Raw genomic sequence first — 20,729 nt, 5'->3', positions numbered from 1 at the left:
TTGTAAGATTTGGATTTTTAAATCTAGACACATGTGAAATATGAGTTAATGACTCATCTTATACAAAAGGAGGGGCTGCCACGTTTCCCATAGGCAATTGATTAAATTTTTCTCCGCTTATTAGTTAACTGGGTAATGTTCCGTTACCCGGTAACTAACCAATTACCCGTATAATTTAAAAATTGCTCCGAATTACTTAAAATTCTATTTTTTTTAAATACCTCATATATACTTTATATATTATACTACCGTGATCATATGGTACCTTGCATGGTACTAGTTCATATTTATCGAGTATTATCGTTTGACCCGTATTTTATTCCAAATTGGCCACTTTCAACGAAACTCGTTTTCTTTAATTCGTATACTCTTTTATCTTTCATAAGACTTATTTATCGCTTGTTATAAATAATGTAAGTACGTTAACATCAAGATGATCTCATCCCCGAGTCTTACATCGGTTAACTGAAAACGAAATTTTAACGCACGATACTTCAAGGTGCAACATCGTTGTAACTTAATATTGTGAAACGTGACATCACCATAATGTAATACTGCGGGACGTGACATCTTCTGGGATCTCATTAATTTATTTATGGCGTATTTTCATGTACGAAAATATGGGATGTAACAAACCCATTCAATTATGATTCCAAATGTACTAATTTTATCTAATTCCGACTCTGAATCGATCTCATTTACTCACTTTAGAAAAGTTTTTGATAAAAATCCCCAATTCTCCAATCAAAATATGAATTAATTCAAAAATGAACTTATGTGATCACATTAAAATACAAAACATTTAGTTAGATACTGACCCCCATAAAAAGACGAGAAGAACACCGCGAAAATCACCTCAATCGGAGCTCTAAAACCCAAGATATGCTCAAAATACCAAAAGAACGCATAAGATTTTTTTATACACAGGGATTTTCGCTTTTGCGATAAAAACTCCGCACTTGCACATTTTCAGCTGTCATTTCCGCTTTTGCAGACCATTTCTCGCACCCGCAGGGCCGTAGATGCGGATCCAACTTTGCATCTGCGAAAACACCAGCACCAGCTCTCTTCTCCAACACTAAAATGAGCATAACTCCCTCATACGATGTCCAAATTCGACGATTATTTTTGCTATGGCTCCGTAATTACGACACAGATCTAATGCTTCAATCAAAACAGAAATTGGAGCTTATTCACTTAATGTGGCACCATTTATGCTTGAAGAAACGACGTCGAAACATAAAAAACGAGCGCAACACAACTCAAATCTATCCAAAACTCACCAGAGCCCCTCGGGACCCCATTCGAACATACCAACAAGTTTTATATCATAACATAGACCTACTCGAGGCCTCAAAACACACATAACGATATCGAAACGATGAATCACACCTCAATTAAATGAACTTGGAACTTTAAACTTCTACAACCGATACCGAAACCTATCAAATCACGTCCGATTGACCTCAAATTTTGCACACAAGTCACATTGACCTACTCCAACTTCCGAAATTGGAATCCGACCCCGATATCAAAAAGTCCACTCTCGGTCAAACTTTCCAAAATTTTAACTTTCGCCATTTCAAGTCAAATTCTACTACGGACCTCCAAATTACAATCCGGACGCGTTCCTAAGTCAGAAATCACCCAACGGAGCTAACGAAATCATCAAAAATCCAATCTGAGGTCAAATACTAAAAAGTCAAACCTGGTCAAACCGTTCAAATTTAAAGCTTCTAGTTGAGAATCATTCTTCCAAATCAATTCCGAATAACTTGAAAATCAAAACTAATGATTCATATAAGTCATAATACATCATACGGAGCTACTCATGCCCGAAAACTACCGGGCAAAATGCAATTACTCAAAACGACTGGTCGGGTGGTTACAGTACTAAGTTCTAAACTAAAAAACTGTATGTTAGTACTTCCTGAACTAAAAAAATAATTTAGGATACATAAAATAAAGAAAAATTTCAGGATACATTGTCCTTGTAGTTCGAAAAGCGAAGAAGAAGCAACATTTGCCCGCTTTTTTTAAAGTTGTCGCTAAACACCAAAATAATTTACAATTACCGAATAAAACTTAAACAGTGGTCCTAAAAGTAGTGGCTACTTGGTGTCATTTTTATATGTGGAATATTCAAATTTTGAGAGTAAAAACAATTTTTTTTCCATGATTCTTTTATATGACTTTTAAATATTATAAATTATTGTAACTTATAGTACTTTTATATAATTTTATAAATTTTATTTAAAAAATATAAAAATTCGCGGTTAAAATTACTAATTCTTGGACAATGGGAGTAAAACTAAAAATGGGACCCAAATAACAATTATAACATTATAACAATTATAACAATAGAAATAATGAGATTGAATGCCTGACCGTTATAACGAGACCCAAAAAGGGGGAAGAAGTGAAGTAGAAGAAGAGCAGCGGAAGTTGCCATTGCCAAATCCTCGATCCCCACGGACCCCTTCTCTCAAATCACATATAAGTACTATTTTTATAATTTTGCAGATTCAGATTCAGAAAAATAAATAAACAAACGAATACAAAAGCAAAGTCAAAGCGTCATTTAGATTCAGATGGTATGATTTCAAGAACCATTCAACAGTTCTCTTCCTTCAATCTTAGGTAATAAAAATCCTGCAGTGTTTTAAATAAGTTTCTTAGTTTCTTTTATTTTGCATTACCGTTCTTTTTGTTTTGTTTTGTTGTAATTAGATTTTACAGGTTTTTGTATTAGTGAAATTGAGTATAATGTTATGTAGATTTTGGTTATGGGAATTAGTATACTGTCATTGTCAAATACTTATCTGATCAAGTTTAAGCTATTTGGTGAGATTCATAGTTAATGTTTCTGTATAACTGTGGGCTAATTAGTGACACCATTGTTGAGGTTATAGATTTGGATGAATTGGTGATTTAGTAAGAGAAGGGTGATACTGTACTTCTTTTTTTTGTTTATAAAAAGTGTGATACTGTAATTTGGCATGTCCTCCAAATCTTTCCAAAGCTGAGTTCTTTTCTATTGGATTAGTTGTGTCAGAGGAGAATTTGTTTTTTTGTTATTGGATATATTGCACAAGTCATTTATTTTTATAGATGTATTGCATATTTTATTTTATATTGCCAATATTTGGATGGAGCAGTTCTGAGTTTCCCTTGATGGCCATTCTGGGTGAGGGATGGGTCGAAGTCATTTTTCTATTCAGGAAATGCAGTATTAGGGTCAAAACCTTTTAGTATATTGCTTGGCTTATTCTTACAGATTATGAATTTAGGGTGGTTTTTTGCTGAAGTTCGTCTTGTGGAATGAGAGGAAGGAAAGGGTGTCTTGACTCAAAACAGTTGCACCTGTAAAGTACAGAGCCTTCCTGTAGTAGGCAATGGCTCATTAAGGCAGTGGAAAAAACACAAATTGCTCAGGCTGATCTAAAGTTGGCTTTGGGACTGAAACATTGATTTTCTGTAGGGGAAACCATGGTAGATCTTGGAATTATGGGGTTCTGATGTTATTGCTATATAAGGTGAAATTTAACTGTCAAAGCAAATTAGAGATGTGGTTAATCCGGTGAGGTAAAAGTAAAAATTGATTTTTGCATACAACTTGTTAGGATATTGAGAGACTGAATTGTGAGTAGTCAGCTTATAGAAAGATTTAAAGTAGCAGGGCATTCTTGCTTTAGGATTGATAGACACAGGTGCTACTTGAGATGGTAGCATGAGTAGAAAGACAGTGAAACTCTAAGGAAGTTAATAGTGCTCTCGGTCATATAAATCAAGGTTGAGAGATTGTGCCAGAATAAAGAAAATTTAACTTATGCACCCTTTTACATAATACTTATACACATCCAGGAGGCGAAAGCTTAAGCAATTAAGGGGCTTGTCTTGTAATGAGAAGCTTCTGCTCATGATCCTTTTGATAGAATCTTACTAGGATTTTGGCACATAGGAAGTAGGTACATCAGATTTGACGAGTGTCAGGCGTATGTAAACTTTTAACTCGTACTCTGTCAAATAATAGTATAAAAAGATATCGAACCCACAGAGATTGGTTTATCTATTCTCCAGACGTTTCTTGTTTTAATTACTAATTGAGAAAATCAGATGTCTATTATATTTGCAGTCCAGTTTGTAGATATCAGATATCTACAAACTCATAATACTTTAAAGAGCTTAACCTGCCTTGTCATGGACACGGACACGCATGCTCCAAGTCCAGTTTTCTTTCCATGTGAACATATCAGGACCCTTCCATTGGAATGATCGCATCAATTGCGTCAGTTTTAATAGAACTCTAGGTAACATGAAGTTGTGGGGACAGAAAGCGCACACTCTAAATAAATCACATTTCAGTTGCTGAAATCTGTAAGCAAATGTTGATGCCCTTTTAGTCCAATATCTGGTTTTGGATGTTGATCTCGTTCAACAGAGGCTTGCAAGTGCTATGCCCAAATAGCCAGAATCTGGAGGTTATCCAAATATGAACAACAACAACAACAACTATGCCTCAATCCCAAACAAGTTGGGATCGGCGATGTGGCTCACGCTCACTATTTTGATATCTCTACTGGTATCTCATGTAGTCTGGAAAGCCAGAGCCAACGTGAAAGAGGAAACAAAAAACCTACCCAACACATTCAGTTTATTAACTGCTTTGATTGGTGACTCTTGGGCCATGTTTTCTATTAGTTTATCCCCATTATCAGGCTATGATTTTGGATGTCTCTATCTTATTTTTTTCTTGATTAGGTTTTTCTTGCATTAGAAGATATTGTCAATGATTCACTTATTTGTCGCTAAAATAGGTATGATATTGGATTACGAAAACTAGACTCTGAAACAAATTTCCACCCCTTTGATCCAGCCTCTTCTTAGTGAATAGTAAGTTTTATTAAATGTGAGAGAAATAGACACCAAATCCAGTTCTAGTACGGATCTTTCGATAAAACAAGGTGTGCATTCCATTCACTATGAAATTAATTACATGTTGTGGGTCATCCTTTTTTCCAGGAGATCTCATAGAGCTCGTCTGAAATTTTGCTTTGAGATATTGTCTTCGTGTACAGTTATTATTTACGGGTTCACAATCTGCTGAACATGAAATAGTATTTTGAGTCTTTGAGGAGATGGAGAAGAGAGGAAATGATATGCAGTCAGTAGAGGTTCTGCCTTCCGATGCTCCTTGGTGGCCAGCAGATATTTCTGACAAACTACAGTTGATCACTCTGGATTCTTCAGAAGATAAAACAAACTCTACTGTATTGAGCAGCAAGCAGGAGCCAGAGGGTTTAGCATCAAAGAGAGTGTCTCAGATTCTGTGGGACACGGGGGAACTTGCAGAACCAATTCCTGATGGTTTCTACTTTGTTATTCCAGTGAGTATAACATAACTTTGTGTGGACTTGGGTAATCCTTCACTAGGATGATTTCTCTCCAGAAGAGAGGTCATTATACTCGTAATATTGGAATATGGCAAGGCGAGGAATTGAATGATGCGTTTTTACTGCAGCACACTAGTTTTTCCTTTTTCTTCTTGTGTCTAGTCTGTTGCTAATATGACATTCTGAATATGTACCTTTTGTTTGCTTTGCTTCTCTTCTGGATGGAATTGCGTCAACTCAATATTGTTCTCTTGAATTTTTGTAGGAACGAAGATTCAAGGAGCATTTTGATACTATTCCATCTTTGGATGACCTTTATGCTTTGGAGGCAGAGGGTCTTCGGCCTAATGTTATTCTTGTCAATCTGCATAAAGATAAGAAGCTTTTCATGTTAAAACAGCTGGCCCTCACTTTAGTGAAAGGATTGCGTTCTACTCCAGCTGTAGTGGTGAAGAAGATTGCAGGGTTGGTGCGTCATCTATTATCGTGCTGTCTATACTGGCATTTAGTTTCTGGCAGATTGTTATTTCAGTTTTTTTTACATCATCTTTTGCTTCTCGGTTTACATGTAGTGTTATGTTAATGCTGGAATCTATGCATATTTAATATATCAGACACAGTGCATAATGCTTTTTCGCCTGTATTTCTAGATATTAACTATCAACTGAATAAGAGATGTTGAATCTACCCAACCGGGTGCAGCTGCTGGACGTAGCACAATTCTGCTAAAACTTGCAAAAAAGCTCTGCATCTGTCTGTTCGAGTTAGCGATAGGCCAGTATAATGGTCTTAAAGCTGGCCAATAATGCTGCTGATTCTGTTGCCGCTTATAATGGTGCACAAGTATACTGTACATCAGAAAGTATATCAGGAAATCTTGAAGAGTACAGAACTTTGGGAAATGAACTTACCTGAGTTGCTAACATTAGGCCATCCCCTTGAAAACTCACCCAATGTTCACCTATGAGGTTGTCCCTTTGTAGGTCCAAGGGAAGCTGCTAGTTGTGCGCTGCAAGTCCCATGGCCCCGTTAATGTGCTCTCCTCATCCATCTGGGATACTCTATATACTCGTGGTTGAGGGGTACTAATGTGTAGCCTAGATTGCTCCTCTTAGAACATGATCCACATAGGTCGTTTTCTCTTGATCTTGTCACATAAGTCATTTTCTTGTTCTCCAACCTCTGAAATACGCTAGTGAGGTAACCCCCTCACCCCCGGTCAAAAGGTATACCAGTGCTGAATTCTGATACAGTAAACCAAATCCAGCATAGCCTCAACAGGTTTTCTGCTCCCCTCTACAAAAGGCTTCTGTCTTCAGCTTAACAAGGCCAGAATATCTCTCTTTGGATCACCGACAAGACATGGGAGAAGATCCCTCTTCTTCCCTCCCTTTTGCATCATTATTATGCTTCTGCTGAGAAAGGAAGGATTACTTCACCTTTTCATTGACCAAAATAATCAGAAGTCTAATGAAAACCTAATGCCTAATATTCTTAAATTTAGGAGAAGGCAATGGTAACTTCTTCTTTCATTTTCCAGTAGCTTCAGAAAACATAATGCATAAATAAGATTAAGCTGTAACCAGAATGGATGTATAATATCTAATATATTTTGCAGGGTTGAAAAAGAATCTGAAATTACGTAACCATTTTCTCTCAGATACAAATAAAAGTTTCTCAATTGGAAGAGTTTAACAAATTTAAAAGTTCTCAATAAAGTTTTTCTAAGAAAGTATATAATTTCCATGTCTTCTTGAATTCTTTTTGAAAAGTTTTCAATTATTTTCTTGACTTAACTGCAGGCTTTAGTTAGCCAAAAAATATTTGTTTTCCCAAGATTGTGTAGTTTTTGAGTTTGACAACATATCACTATTGGTAGGTTTGTGATTTTTATAAGCATCCAAAGTACAAGTCAACTCATGTGAGTGGTACACTTGAGGAGGTCTCACATGCTTTGGGTAGTCAAGGAATCCATATGCTCTGCCAAATAAAGGACGGGTCCTGTCATTCTCGAGCAATCTTGTTCAAAGTTCTTGCAGACACTGTGGGCCTGGAGTGCAAGCTGATTGTGGTGAGCTCCTTATTTCTCTTCAACAGGATTTGATGTTAGTCTGCTTCCAGTATTTGGAAAAGAGATTCATTTCCATCTTTTGTGTCTTAAGTAAATTGCATATTTGAGTTGGCTTATCAAGCTTCCAGTCAATGCGCAATCATTCTGGAGTTTTCTCTTCTTCTTCCCCACCCCCATTTTTTTCTTTCAATTCCCTAGGTTTTATCTTCATCTTACTATTAGGGTTTTCCAAGAGGAGGAGCGCTGGAGCGCACAGATTCGTCTAAGCACATCTGTGTGACAGTCATTCTGGATTCGGTGGAACTACTTGTTGACCTTATGCATTATCCTGGAAAGCTGTTTCCCTGTTCAACAAAGCAGCGAAATCGCTCTCATTTCTTTGGTGAGAGTGATTCTATAGAAACTGATTCATATAACTCACCGATGGATCCCATTAGCCCTACCTGTTTCAGTTCCGACTATAGTGGCACTGGAAGGTACGGATATAAAGCTCTGGGTAGGTAAATTGGCATGATGTTTGTTTAGAAGTCATTATTTTTTATCCTTTCCTTTCAAACTAATTGTTCTGGGTGACTTGGAATGATTGTTACATTATTTTATATTAGTTGGAAAGACCGGGGACTAAAAGTTAGATGTTTTTCTGATGTTGGTGAAAATTAAAGAAGTGTTATATGGGCACTGTCTAAATTTTTTTGTTATTCCTCAGTCCAGAAAGATAGTTATAGGGCTATCTCAGTTGTCGACTTCTGGTTAAAGTAAGTTTTTGATACTATTTTTTTCTCTATTATATCATCCACGAGCTGTTACGAATTTATAGTATGGCAATGATATTGATGTTGGAAGTGTGGAAAGGCTCCCAAATAATTATGTAATTAAGAGAGTTATAGGATTGTAATTTTACGTATGAATATAGTCTGACTTTTCAATTCGTCACTGCTGGCTCGTCTCCAAATCACAAATGGTCAAGGAGCTCCATCTCCAGTGACCTTACAGGCAGATGCTCGTCCTGGAAAAGGTGGGTGCCTGTGCTCCCTACGCACCACATTTGTCTCTCCGTTGCCGGAACATGCATTGGAGCGACAACTTTCCAGAAGAACAACCAAAATGTTGTCTGAATAGGCATGATTCCTTCAGAGCGGTCATCGGAAAGATGGGCGGAGACACCGAGTTAGTCACCAGAAATAGGTGCTGTATCGCTAGAACAATCACTTAAGAGAGCCCCAGTGCTATCGAAATTATGACCTAAGAGGAGAGATTATTAAACAATGGAAAGACATAAAATTTTGCATGGTTAGACGTCATGCCTCCTACTGGTAAGTAAAAGATAATCCCTACCAAGATCGTAGAGGCACTGAAACACGTGAAGGAGAAATGAGATTTTTTTAATTTAGTGGTTACAACATATAAGAGAGCTTTTATCTAGAAGTTTGAGCTACTGAAATAAGGAGAGAATCCTAATTCTAATGATTTCAAATTACTATGACATAATCATTAGAATATTTTATACAATTCACTTTAAGGATTCTCTTGATTTTCAATAGATAAAAAGAGAATCTACAACAATACTCAATTTGAGATCTTGTGGTATCATTTATTACCATAAGAATCACTTGACCTCCCTAAGTTGGCTTTCATTTCTAAGTTATTTAGCATAAATATATCTATCATACAAACATAGTTCTATTTCGTACTCTTTGTGATTTGTCAGAATTGCTGTTAATTTTTTGTTTGCAAGTGTCAACGTCTTCTCAAATCTTATCGTACGTCTGTTGCAAATTGGTAAAAAAACAGATATGTTTATTTCTTATCGCAGGATATCTAAACATTTTCTAATTTTGTTTTAAAGCAATCTTTGTTACTTAGCAGTTTCATAAGTTTATGTTGGTATTAGTGTATCTGGTTTCTCTTGATCCTTTAACTTGAAATCCTTTTTCCAGTCCAGAGCATCCTCTCTTCCGAGGACCTGGGAGATCCATTCTTGGTGGTCGCGCACTTTCTTTCAAGGACTGCACCTATGATGTTACTTCTTCAAGGTTCAAAACTCTACATTTCTTGTATCTTTAGATTAAAGGTTATCTGAAATTGCCATGTTTGAAGGGAACATATATTCCCTTTGCCATTCAACGGGTTCGAGCTGGAGTTTGCTAGTTGGTCTTACAGATCTGGACCTGATGAAATTATCAGTATCCAGCTCTGTTTCAATCTAAATGGTTGGAATAATTATTGAAGTAGCTCAAGAAACAATTGCATTAAAATAGCTTTCACTTTTATTTATCTTTCTGTTTTAGTTAGATCTTATCTTTTAGTTGGAGATACGGTTTTATGTTATCTTACCTTTTTAGCTAGATATAGAATTCTTTTAGTTTCAAAAGGTCTATTTCTTCTAAATTCTTAACCTATAACTAGAACCCTTATTAATTTGTTTGGAGACTCCAATTATATTTGATAAATTGATTTGGTATTACAATTTCTCGCTCTATTGCTTTTTTCCTGCTCACTTCTTTCTTCTTTCCTTCTCTCCTTTCTGTCTATCTTTCTATTTCTCCTTTCATTCAATCTTTCTCCCTTTCTTTCTGTCTCTCTTTCTCCCATTTCTCATTTCTTCCTCTTGCCTTTTTCTCTCTTCCTTGTTGGTGCTACATTGATTTTGTTTCAGAGCCTTCCCTTTTTCTCTTTTTTGGTAATACATCAATTTGATATCAGAACTAAGGTTTGATTTATCAAACGACTGTACTCTTTAGCACCCATCATTATAATTCCTGCCATTAGTTGATGGCTATGTCCTTCCTCTTCAGTTAGTGTTTTAAAAACATCCTTTGGGAGTTGCACTAACAGTCTCACCCGTCGAGATCGAGCTTACTTCAATTTGTGGAGAATTATGTAGCTTAACAAATGAAAGATTGCACTATCTGTATCTTTGATTTCTAAGGGTCTTTATGCTTTGGTTGAAAATAAATTCTTATTTATATTACAGATAATTTTATTTTTTAGTTAAATATAAGGTCTTATTTACTAGTTAAAGATAGAGTTTTAGCAATTTCAAGAGTTCTAATTTGTTCTAAACTCCTTATCCTACACCCTTATGTACATTGTTTTTTTGAATTGATTTGGTTAAATTTTCTCTCTATCCCTACTTCCTTCTCTATTATTTCCCTCTTTATCTTGCTTCTCCCTCTTTTCTTCTCTCATTCAATCTCCCCCCCCCCCTCTCTCTCTCTCTCTCTTTTTCCTTTCTCATCTCCCCCTATTTAGGTGCTACATCAATTTAGTATCAAAGCCTCCCTTTCCTTTTGGTACTACTCTATTAGTCCGTAATGTTATTAATCTTGTGTCTGTCTATCTGTTATTTATCTCTTTCGTTATCCTTTCTCCACTTTGAAGATCAAACATCTAATAAGCTATCAACTATCAAATATATCAAATATAGCATTTTGCTTTCTAAGTCGTATGATCCGGCTGTAGAGTAGTTCTTTTTAATCTCTGATTCTCTATTGAGTCAAATTGGTCATGATTATAAGGTAGCTTCCTTGGTAGCGTAATATCTTTAACGAAACAACTCATACTTGAACCGAGAAGTAATATGCATGCATCATTTGTGAATTGTTGTATCGACAGGCATAGCTGTTTTAGATTTCCCTTGAGGTCTCATATGTTCTTGAGGTGTGTTATGGTGAATTGGCTGCATTATGTATCTAAAAGGTGCCTTAAGCACTTCAGGAAAAGATATACTGGTTCTTATTTTCAGGTTTCTATTTGCCTGGTTGCATAATGTATTCCACCAGACAGATCATGTTTGAAACTAGAATTGATATGTAGCTACGACCCATTGACAGGTTCATATGTATTTGAGGTGTGTTGTTGTCGTTAATTGGCTGCATCAACGTTTATGAAAGGTTACCTTATTTTTTGCTACATTGAACGGTTACCTTATACACTTGAGGTTCTTGCTCTTGAACTGTGTGAAGAGCATAAAGATTTGCTTCTCATCCATCATCCTTGATCTCTGAAATACTTTCTCTGTTCTTTCTTGGGAAGGTACAAAGACGATCCGATATTATATTCCTTTTTAAAAAGTAATCCAATGTTCTTATTCCGCAGAGGATAAGTTGTTAACTATATGCTTTCTTTGCTGTTATGTTTCTCCTGTCTCTCCCGGGAGGAGTAGCAGAAGCTCTCTGGAAATGTTGTCTGCGTCTCACGGCTTAGCATCATGACGTGACGCATGAATTCAACTGACTGCAGGTCTGCTGGTGCATCACCTTTACACACTCGTAGAAGAAGACGAAGATCCATTAGCATGATTCCGGAGATTGGTGATGACATTGTAAGGTTGACCATGTGCCTTCTCCTCAATCATCTTCCTTCTTTCATTTTCTTTTTCTTTTTTCGTTTCAGCAAATTGTTTAGTTTTAGTTCACTTTCTTAAAAGAAAAAACAAATTTTAATACTTCTTAACTTCAGATGATTATTCAGTAGCTATTATATGTTGCTACACAACTTATGCGGATTAATAGTGAAGTGCTAATTTTTCAAAATGAGGTTGTAACTTGATCGAATTGTTTTAACATCTTGTATTTCCAACGTGATCTGTACAAGTATTCTTGAAAACTCATGAAAAGACGTGACTAAACACTCAATTTGAATAACTTGAGAGATGACAAGGTTACAAACTGATTGTTGGCTATAAAAAAGAAAAACTGACAACCACCTTAATCGCTGCTTTATTAGTTAGTTTTGGCACCACCGGTAAATGCTTATCGTAGAATCTTCTAGCAAATTTTAAAAGTGAAGAAGAACAGAGGCAGCTCTCATTTGGCTGAATGAGTCCATCCAGTTCTATTCTTATGCGAGAGAGATATATACAATACTTATTTCTTTATAGGCTACACCACCAACAACAACAACGACCCAGTATAATCCCACAAGTGGGGTCTGGGGAGGGTAATATCTACGCAGACCTTACCCCTACCCCGAAGGGTAGAGAGGCTGTTTCCAGGAGACCCTCGGCTCAAAAAAGCAATAGGAGATGATATATTAGTACCATAAAAATGCGTAATAAAAATAACAACAATATATAAGAGATATGAAATATGAAATACAGAATACGAAATACGAAATAGATGGCTGGTATAGTACAACTAGAAGGTAAAGCCCTGCATCAATAGACGACCAATGACATTCCTAGTCTAACTCCTAACTGGATAGTCTCCCTCTATTGTGCTGTAGAAATATTCACACTCTCCCCTAACCTACAACCTTAATGCTCGACCTCCATAATTCCCTATCAAGGGTCATGTCCTCAGTAATCCTAAGTCGCGCCATGTCCTGTCTGATCACCTCTCCCCAATACTTCTTAGGTCTTCCTCTACCTCTCCGCGTGCCCACTACAGCCAGTCGCTCACACCTCCTCACCGGTGCATCAGTGCTCCTCCTCTGAATGTGCCCGAACCATCTGAGTCTTACTTCCCGCATCTTGTCCTCCATGGGGGCCACACCCACCTTCTCTCGAATATCTTCATTCCTAATCTTATCCATCCTTGTATGCCCGCACATCCACCTCAACATCCTCATCTCTGCTACTTTCATCTTCTGGATGTGTGAGTTCTTTACCGGCCAACATTCAGTTCCATACAACATGGCAGGCCTAACCACTGCTCTATAAAACTTACCTTTTAGTAACGGTGGCACTTTCTTGTCACACAAGACTCCCGACGCTAACCTCCACTTCATCCACCCCACCCCTATACGGTGTGTGACATCCTCGTCAATCTCCCCGATCCCCTGAATAACCGATCCAAGGTACTTGAAACTACCTCTCTTGGGAATGACTTGAGAGTCAAGCCTCACTTCAACTCCCGCTTCCGTCGGCTCAACTCCAAATTTGCACTCGAGGTATTCCGTCTTCGTCCTACTCAACTTGAAACCTTTAGACTCAAGAGCATGTCTCCAAATCTCTAGCCTCTCGTTGACGCCGCCTCTTGTCTCGTCAATTAGAATAATGTCATCAGCAAATAGCATGCACCATGGAACCTCCCCTTGAATATGATGAGTCAGTGCATCCATCACCAGGGCAAATAGGAATGGGCTGAGCGCAGACCCTTGGTGCAACCCCGTAATAACTGGAAAGTGTTCAGAGTCGCCTCCTACTGTCCTAACCCGAGTCTTAGCTCCATCATACATGTCTTTAATCACCCTAATATAGTTACTCGGGACCCCTTTATCCTCTAAGCAGCTCCATAAGACCTTCCTAGGAACCTTATCGTACGCTTTCTCCAGATCAATAAACACCATGTGGAGATCCTTCTTCTTATCTCTGTACTGTTCCACCATCCTCCTAATAAGGTGGATAGCTTCTGTGGTAGATCGTCCCGGCATGAACCCGAACTGGTAAGATATGGTTTTGATTGAACATATTTTCCATAATTAACAAAGGAGAGTAAAATCTGATTGGACTAATTCTTTGTTTGGGTGGATCTGCGCCAGATGCTTATCTGTTGCTAATAGGATTAGTTTTTGATCTCTTATTTGTTGAAAAGATGGTATAGATATATGAGAGCTAGTACAATTACTTCCCCTTGGATGGAGTCCAATCTACATTAAGCTTAAACTGGGTCTAATCTGGTCCCGGGAATCCAGTTCACAAATCTACCCAAATGTTTTTTCATAATAAACAGAAGTTCTTACTATATCCAATTTTCTGATTGCAACTGAAGTTACTTATCAGTTTTACCTTTGAGAGGTATTAATTGGTCATCAAGGACAAAATGCATCTATGCTTCTTATATGAGCTTAAACATGGTCCCCAAAGGGTGACTAAGAGTTTGAGGCATAGTAGTAATAACTTGGATATCCCAGGTTCGAATCCCGACTAGAACATTAAGTGTGCACTCATCTGCTCTAACCTTGATGGGTAGGATTACCCAGCGCTTGTGTTTGCTTGGTGTAGTCGGTAGCTTGGTAGATTAGTTGAGTTGCGCCGAACCTGACAAGACACCATCACCATAAAAGGAAAAAAGAAAAAGCTTGAACATGCTGAGGAAATGTGCTTGTGTATTTCTTTTAAGTTTTTATTCCTAACATGTTTCAGCATATCCACTTCAACTTCCAGGAAGCAAAGCCGTGCATGTTAACTATTTGTTCTAAGCGTGTTTAATTGGGATATTGCTTACAATAATTTATGCTTCATACATTTTGCATTATGCTTCTTATGGCTACTTTCAACTGGTTTTCTAACTTGGTAGACCGTGTTTTCTAGGCTTGTTAACTTAAAAGTTAGTGACTCAGTTGGATTAAATGATAGAATCAGAGCCACAGAATTTGCTTAACTCAATGATGACATTAATCATATTCACTACTTTCCAGGTGCTGAATTTCCATCCAGATGACCTAAATACACGAAATGGTGAAAAAGGTCAAGCACAGCATTTTCATGGAAAGTGTTTGGCATCTGACAAAGCAATCTCCCTGCCTTCATCCCCGCACCGGACCTATGGTAGAGGCAATGCAGCAGGAATTTTTGGCAGTCCTGATATGATGTCAAGATTGGAAAAAGTGATAGAATCTTCAAGGATCCTCAACAAACCATTGTTACCATTTGATGAATGGAACATTGATTTCTCTGAAATCACCATTGGAGCACGTGTTGGAATTGGTATACGTTATTCTTTTACACTACAATATGACAACTAAATAACCATATGAAGTTTGATGCTCCACATGCTTATTGAGTTACACATTCAGTAGGAATTAAATTAAATGCTCTCCTATGGGTGGGCAAACAGGTAGTTTTATCAGTGGAGATTGCTGGTTTCGCATGTTATGGACCATCTGCATTTTTTTTTTCTCTTGCTGTTCGCTTTTCTTTTAACACAGATATATATGATTTACCAATAGGTGCCTAGTTCCCTCCAAAGATCTATAACATTGTCATTCTTCTTCATCAAGTGACATAGTTACATTTTTAACCGGCGTGGGTTGTGGTGGACTATTAATTATTACGCTAATAGTAGGTTCTAAAAGATAGTTTAACTTACCAGTAACATCTCTGAGGAATAGAAAACATGAAATGAAGGTGATTCTTAAAAGGGAAGTGCACCATTTAATATGTAAACATCACCTGTATGCCTTGCTGCCATCTAGTCATTCATCGTGATTGAACCATTTAATGCCAAAAAAAGAAAAGAATTATTTCATACAGTTAATAGGACGTTTCTATCTTTTCAAGAAACCATTGTTATGTCTGTGGATTTATCATAGTGCTGAGACTTAATCGTTAATTCATTCTCACGAGTCTGCGCCATACTAGTTTCATTTGGAAGCATATCTTTCTAACTACGTGCAACTTAGTTTTATTTGGATTGTCAAACCTTCACATCATGTCCTGAAAGTCAAGGATAATCTATACAGAATAACATCTTGATGTGTTCTCTTTCTTTTTCTCATTTCCTTCTGATAGCATATAACTCTAGTTCAGTAAGGTATACAACAACTATGCCTCAATCCCAACAAGTTGAGGCAAAGATTCATTATAAATTGACTGCTTTACAGCGGTTGTCAACCTACCGCAACCCTCCTCGTTTATCCAGGCTTACAACAATAACATACCCAGTATTATCCCACACCGTAGGGTCTGGGGAGGGTTGTGTGTACGCAAACCTTACCTCCTCGTTTATCCAGGCTTGAGACTTGCAATATGAGCAAGCTCACATAGAAAGAGTAAGTAAGGATATTAGCACAAAATATGGATATGGACTACCGGCCATGTTTAGCTGTACAGTGTAACGAATGTTTATTCATTTTTTGATGATCACATGTCTAAATCTAGCTGATTGATTGTTATGGCCTGAAGGGTTTTTTGGAGAAGTCTTTCGGTGTATTTGGAATGGAACAGAGGTTGCAGTTAAGGTTTTCCTAGAACAAGACTTGAGTGAAGAAAACATTGAAGATTTTGCCAATGAAATATCCATCCTGAGGTAAGTTGTATTTAGAAAATCATTTTCGTTCTTTATACCTCAGGAACCTCCTATAAAGTAGAAACCAGATCAAACATACTTATTTATCTTAGCATAACTCTGTTTCTCTTTTCTCTTTCTGCAGCCGCATTCGCCACCCAAATGGTAACTTTCCTGCTTTTCCCTAAATCTATATTTGTTGTGATACTGCTTGTATCTACTTCATTGAATAAGCTAGTAAAAGATGTAGAAGGCACTTGATCCTTGAGATTCTACGGGATCTATGAAATACATTCTCAGTTTTTATCCTATGTTACAAATATTCCAAAAATACATTTTGATGGAGAAAAATTGCCGTTGTTGTTTGCCGAACACATTTTTCCTTTCAGTAATCTTGTTCCTCGGTGCTTGCACAACTCCCCCTCGTTTATCCGTGATTACCGAATTCATGGAGATGGGATCCCTGTATCATCTGATCCATGTAAGTGGACAGAAGAATAACCTCAGCTGGCAAAGGAGATTGAAAATGCTTTGCGATATATGCAGGTATTTCCAATATCAACTCTGTTACTTAGGTTCTGTTTCATAATTCTTCTCTTGCAAGTTAATTTTTTATTTCAACTACTTGTTCTTTGAATATCCTTTTGAGGGGTTCGCAAGTTTTGGCATAAAGCCTAGAAATGTTATACATTTTGTCGGATAAAGGCTACTGTCCATACGACTGGGTACATGCCGTTGCACTTTTTGTTGAAATACAGAAGATCATTCCAATAACTTCCTTCAGTTAGATGCTCTTTGGAATTTCATGTGGCTTTTGAGAAGTTGTAAATGAGTTCAGTTAAGATCCTAAGACTTCCCATTTTTATTTTTAAATCTCAGTTTAGAGCTATATATTATTCTTAAAATTAGTAAAATCATAACCTGTATTAGCTTGGGGAACTTGTGCACCATTGTGTACCACTGCATGAATTTTCTTCATAGCTTATACTAGATCCTGTGGGTTACATGAGTAAATCATTCTGCCAATGAATGTTTAGTGAATCTACTCATGCTGTTATCATTTATCTAATCAATGAAAGAAATAGTAGTAGTATAGTTTTATTTAATAAAATACTCCCCTTGAATACAAGTTTGATAGTTCCAAATTGTACCGCTGAATGAAGGAAGGGAGTAACAGGACCCTCAATGGTACTGGAGTCATCCCAGTTGTCAAGCCTGTTGTGTATTTTTTCCTAAATCCAACTTCCATTGTCTACTGTAAACTCCGTGCCTTGGAGAAACTCTATGCTTAAAAAATTTCAAAACTAAATGAATCTTATAGCGGTTGTTAATTTTGTAGTAAAGCTAGCTATATAAGTTCATGACTATCTAATATAACAAGAAATGGTGTGGAAACTGATTATCACCCCGTGGAATTAGTCGAGGTGCGTGGAAACTGGCCCGGACGCCACAGTTAAAAAAAAAATGAAAATGAAAGCCATTCTCATGGATTTTTTAGTGGACGCAAACAGGAGCATTCAATAGGCACTAAGCATAAAGGGAAAAGATATACACACACAAGTTTCTAAACTTATGTCCAATCAGTTTACTTATCATGTCTCCTGGATCAAAAGGACAGTAAACAGTCAATCGGGAAAAACCCACATTGTTAATTGAAATGTTGTATTACATACCTGAAATTGTACTCTTATACAATATATTGCATACTTCCCAGAAAAGAGAAGCATTAGTAGGATTTAGTAGCTTGGGGACTCGAGGTGTTTTTTTTTTTGGTTTGCGCTATAGTTATGGTAAATCTATTTTCTGCTTTGTAGTTATCTTTACATCTGCTTTTCTGTGATCATTTAGGGGGCTGCTGTGTATACATAGGATGAAAATCGTGCATCGTGATCTAAAGAGTGGAAACTGCCTTGTAAATAAACACTACAAAGTCAAGATCTGTGATTTTGGACTATCGCGGTTACTGATTTCAACGCCCATGCAAGATTCTTCCTCAGCAGGTACACCAGAATGGATGGCCCCAGAGCTTATTCGTAATGAACCTTTCACCGAAAAATGCGACATTTTTAGTTTTGGGGTCATAATATGGGAACTATACACACTCAAAAAACCATGGGAAGGTGTTCCATCTATCCAGGTAATTTCTGAATGATCTTTCTTGTCTGCTCCTAGTGTAAGAAACAGGAGAAGTAAATCTCCTTTCATCTTCAAGAGCAATATTTATATAGTGGAAATTCACAAATTCAGGTCGTATACGCTGTTGCTAATGATGGAAAACGGCTAGAAATTCCTGAAGGTCCTCTAGGAAAACTAATTTCAGGTATTTTGCATTATAATATCTTACTCTACATTACGGACGCACTATTATATTTCATAGGATTTAATGCATTTTATATTTATCAGCATAATTTAACCTGTTATAGCATGTTACCCGATAGTGAAAAAATTCTTTACAGTGTATAGTAGTTGAATTAAACTCTTATTCTGATATCATGAGAGAATCTCTCCTTATTAATTTTTCCCCCCTAATCGTGTTCTAGATTGCTGGGCAGAACCAGATGAACGGCCTAGTTGTGAGGAAATCTTATCACGGCTACAAGAATGTAGGCCTTCTGCCAGTTGATTCTTTGCATTCTTGGTAGATGCTAGAGCGATGATTAATTCTTCAATAAAGACTGTGTATATAATCAATTTCTTTCTGTAAAAGTAATGTTCCTAAATTTTGACTAAACTTCTTTCTTATAGTTCTCCTTATTATTCCTTTCTCATTTTAACACAATATTTTCTGCGGAATTGCCATGTTATATTTTTCATTCATTTCCTTGAATAACCATGTTTATTTTTGCAAACAACTAGAACTGTCAATATGGGTCGGGCCGGGTTAGCCCAGCCTATGTGGGCTTTAGCAATTGATGGGTTGGGCTAGCCTATCATGTTTATTTTTGCAAACAACTAGAGCTGTCAATAGGGGTGTACAAAGGAAACCGACAAACCGCACCAAACCGATAATCCGAGTCAAACAGAGAAAAAAAACCCGACTATGGTTTGGTTTAATTTGATTTGGTGTAAAAAACCCGACCATAATTGGTTTGGTTTTAACTAAAAAAAGTCAAACTGAAACCAAACCAACCAGACATTACATGTATACATGTTTTAAAAATTATACATAAAATATTAAACTCTTTACTAGTTCTCTCTTTTAATGTACAAATTAAATGTATACAAGTTTTAAAAATTATTTTAAAATAATTATTGTAATGTAATTGATAAATATAATTTAAACTCTTTACTAGTTCTCTCTTTTAATGTATTCAAGCTTGGACTTAGAACTTTGAATGGTCATGCATGTTTTATAGCCCATAAAAGTTAGTAACTCAAATAAAGCCCAAAGCAAAATCAAATTAATACTAATGCTAACAAAAAAAAAATTCAATTCAAATACTAGAAATGACAATAGTATTGGATTTGTTTTTTTAGTTTTGTATTGATTTAGATAGTGAAAATGCATAACTCGCTTTTAATATTATTTAGTCATGTAATTAATACTTAGTACTTATTAGTTGTACTTATTTTAACATGATTTAGTACTTTTAGATTATGTTTATTTTTATTATGGCTTATTAATTAGCAATATTTATCTTATGCGATTTGTTGAGTATTTTAGTATAATCATGACCCATTTCATATTATTTTGTATTATTTTATTGGGTAACATCTTATATCGTTTTATCCTACTAGGACTTAAGAAATTGTCACGACCCGAATCGGAGGGCCGCGACAGGCACCGGGTATCTTACTCAACCGAGTACCAACGTAACGTATCTTTCTTATCATACCATCATGGGTAAATTGGCCGGAAGGGCCGTCATGATATAACCAGAATAAAACATAAGGGAATACTTGACATAGGACGACCCAACATGTAATACAAACTTATACATGTGACATACGGTCCTATAAGACTAAAATGAACACTCGTACACTTAACATAGGTCGACAAGGTCATACAATATTTCATATGCATGACATCTATCTACAAGCCTCTAAGAGTACATACACATCATAAAGGTCGGGACAGGGCCCAGCCATACTAATCAATACATGTCCAAATCATACTGACCAAATATGCAACTCCGGAGCAAGTGGAGTGCACCAACACCTTCCGCTAAGCTGATAGCCTACTAGGAGGAATGTTAACCTGTCTATCGGGACCTGCGGGCATGAAACGCAGCGTCCCCAGGCAAAAGGGACGTCAGTACGAATAAAGTACCGAGTATGTAAGGCAGGAAAGCATGAACATGAACATTAATGTAA

At 36.8% G+C, this 20,729-nt stretch overlaps 1 protein-coding gene across 1 annotated transcript; it reads left to right on the top strand.

Annotated features, from left to right (window-relative positions):
• Positions 1 to 2,456: 2,456 nt before the first annotated feature.
• LOC104247807 (serine/threonine-protein kinase CTR1-like) lies at positions 2,457 to 19,264 on the top strand. Its single transcript, XM_070165604.1, has 15 exons — positions 2,457 to 2,640; positions 5,023 to 5,387; positions 5,659 to 5,862; positions 7,273 to 7,464; positions 7,687 to 7,940; positions 9,402 to 9,497; positions 11,707 to 11,793; positions 14,720 to 14,735; positions 14,827 to 15,115; positions 16,313 to 16,436; positions 16,561 to 16,580; positions 16,805 to 16,961; positions 18,264 to 18,552; positions 18,663 to 18,735; positions 18,956 to 19,264. Exons 2-15 carry the CDS (start codon positions 5,139 to 5,141, stop codon positions 19,036 to 19,038), a joined length of 2,133 nt encoding a protein of 710 aa, XP_070021705.1. The 5' UTR covers positions 2,457 to 2,640; positions 5,023 to 5,138; the 3' UTR covers positions 19,039 to 19,264.
• Positions 19,265 to 20,729: the final 1,465 nt, after the last annotated feature.

This window comes from Nicotiana sylvestris, chromosome 2 (assembly GCF_000393655.2).
Source record: "Nicotiana sylvestris chromosome 2, ASM39365v2, whole genome shotgun sequence".
Lineage (NCBI taxonomy): Eukaryota > Viridiplantae > Streptophyta > Magnoliopsida > Solanales > Solanaceae > Nicotiana > Nicotiana sylvestris.
This window is presented reverse-complemented; position numbering and strand designations above follow the sequence as displayed.

Bases quoted from the DNA above. Each gene is read 5' to 3' on its own strand.
- LOC104247807 (XM_070165604.1), top strand. From the start codon at position 5,139: ATGGAGAAGAGAGGAAATGATATGCAGTCAGTAGAGGTTCTGCCTTCC. The intron at 9,498-11,706 runs GTTCAAAACTCT...AACTGACTGCAG, and splicing joins TATGATGTTACTTCTTCAAG to GTCTGCTGGTGCATCACCTT. The intron at 16,437-16,560 runs GTAAGTTGTATT...CTCTTTCTGCAG, and splicing joins AATGAAATATCCATCCTGAG to CCGCATTCGCCACCCAAATG.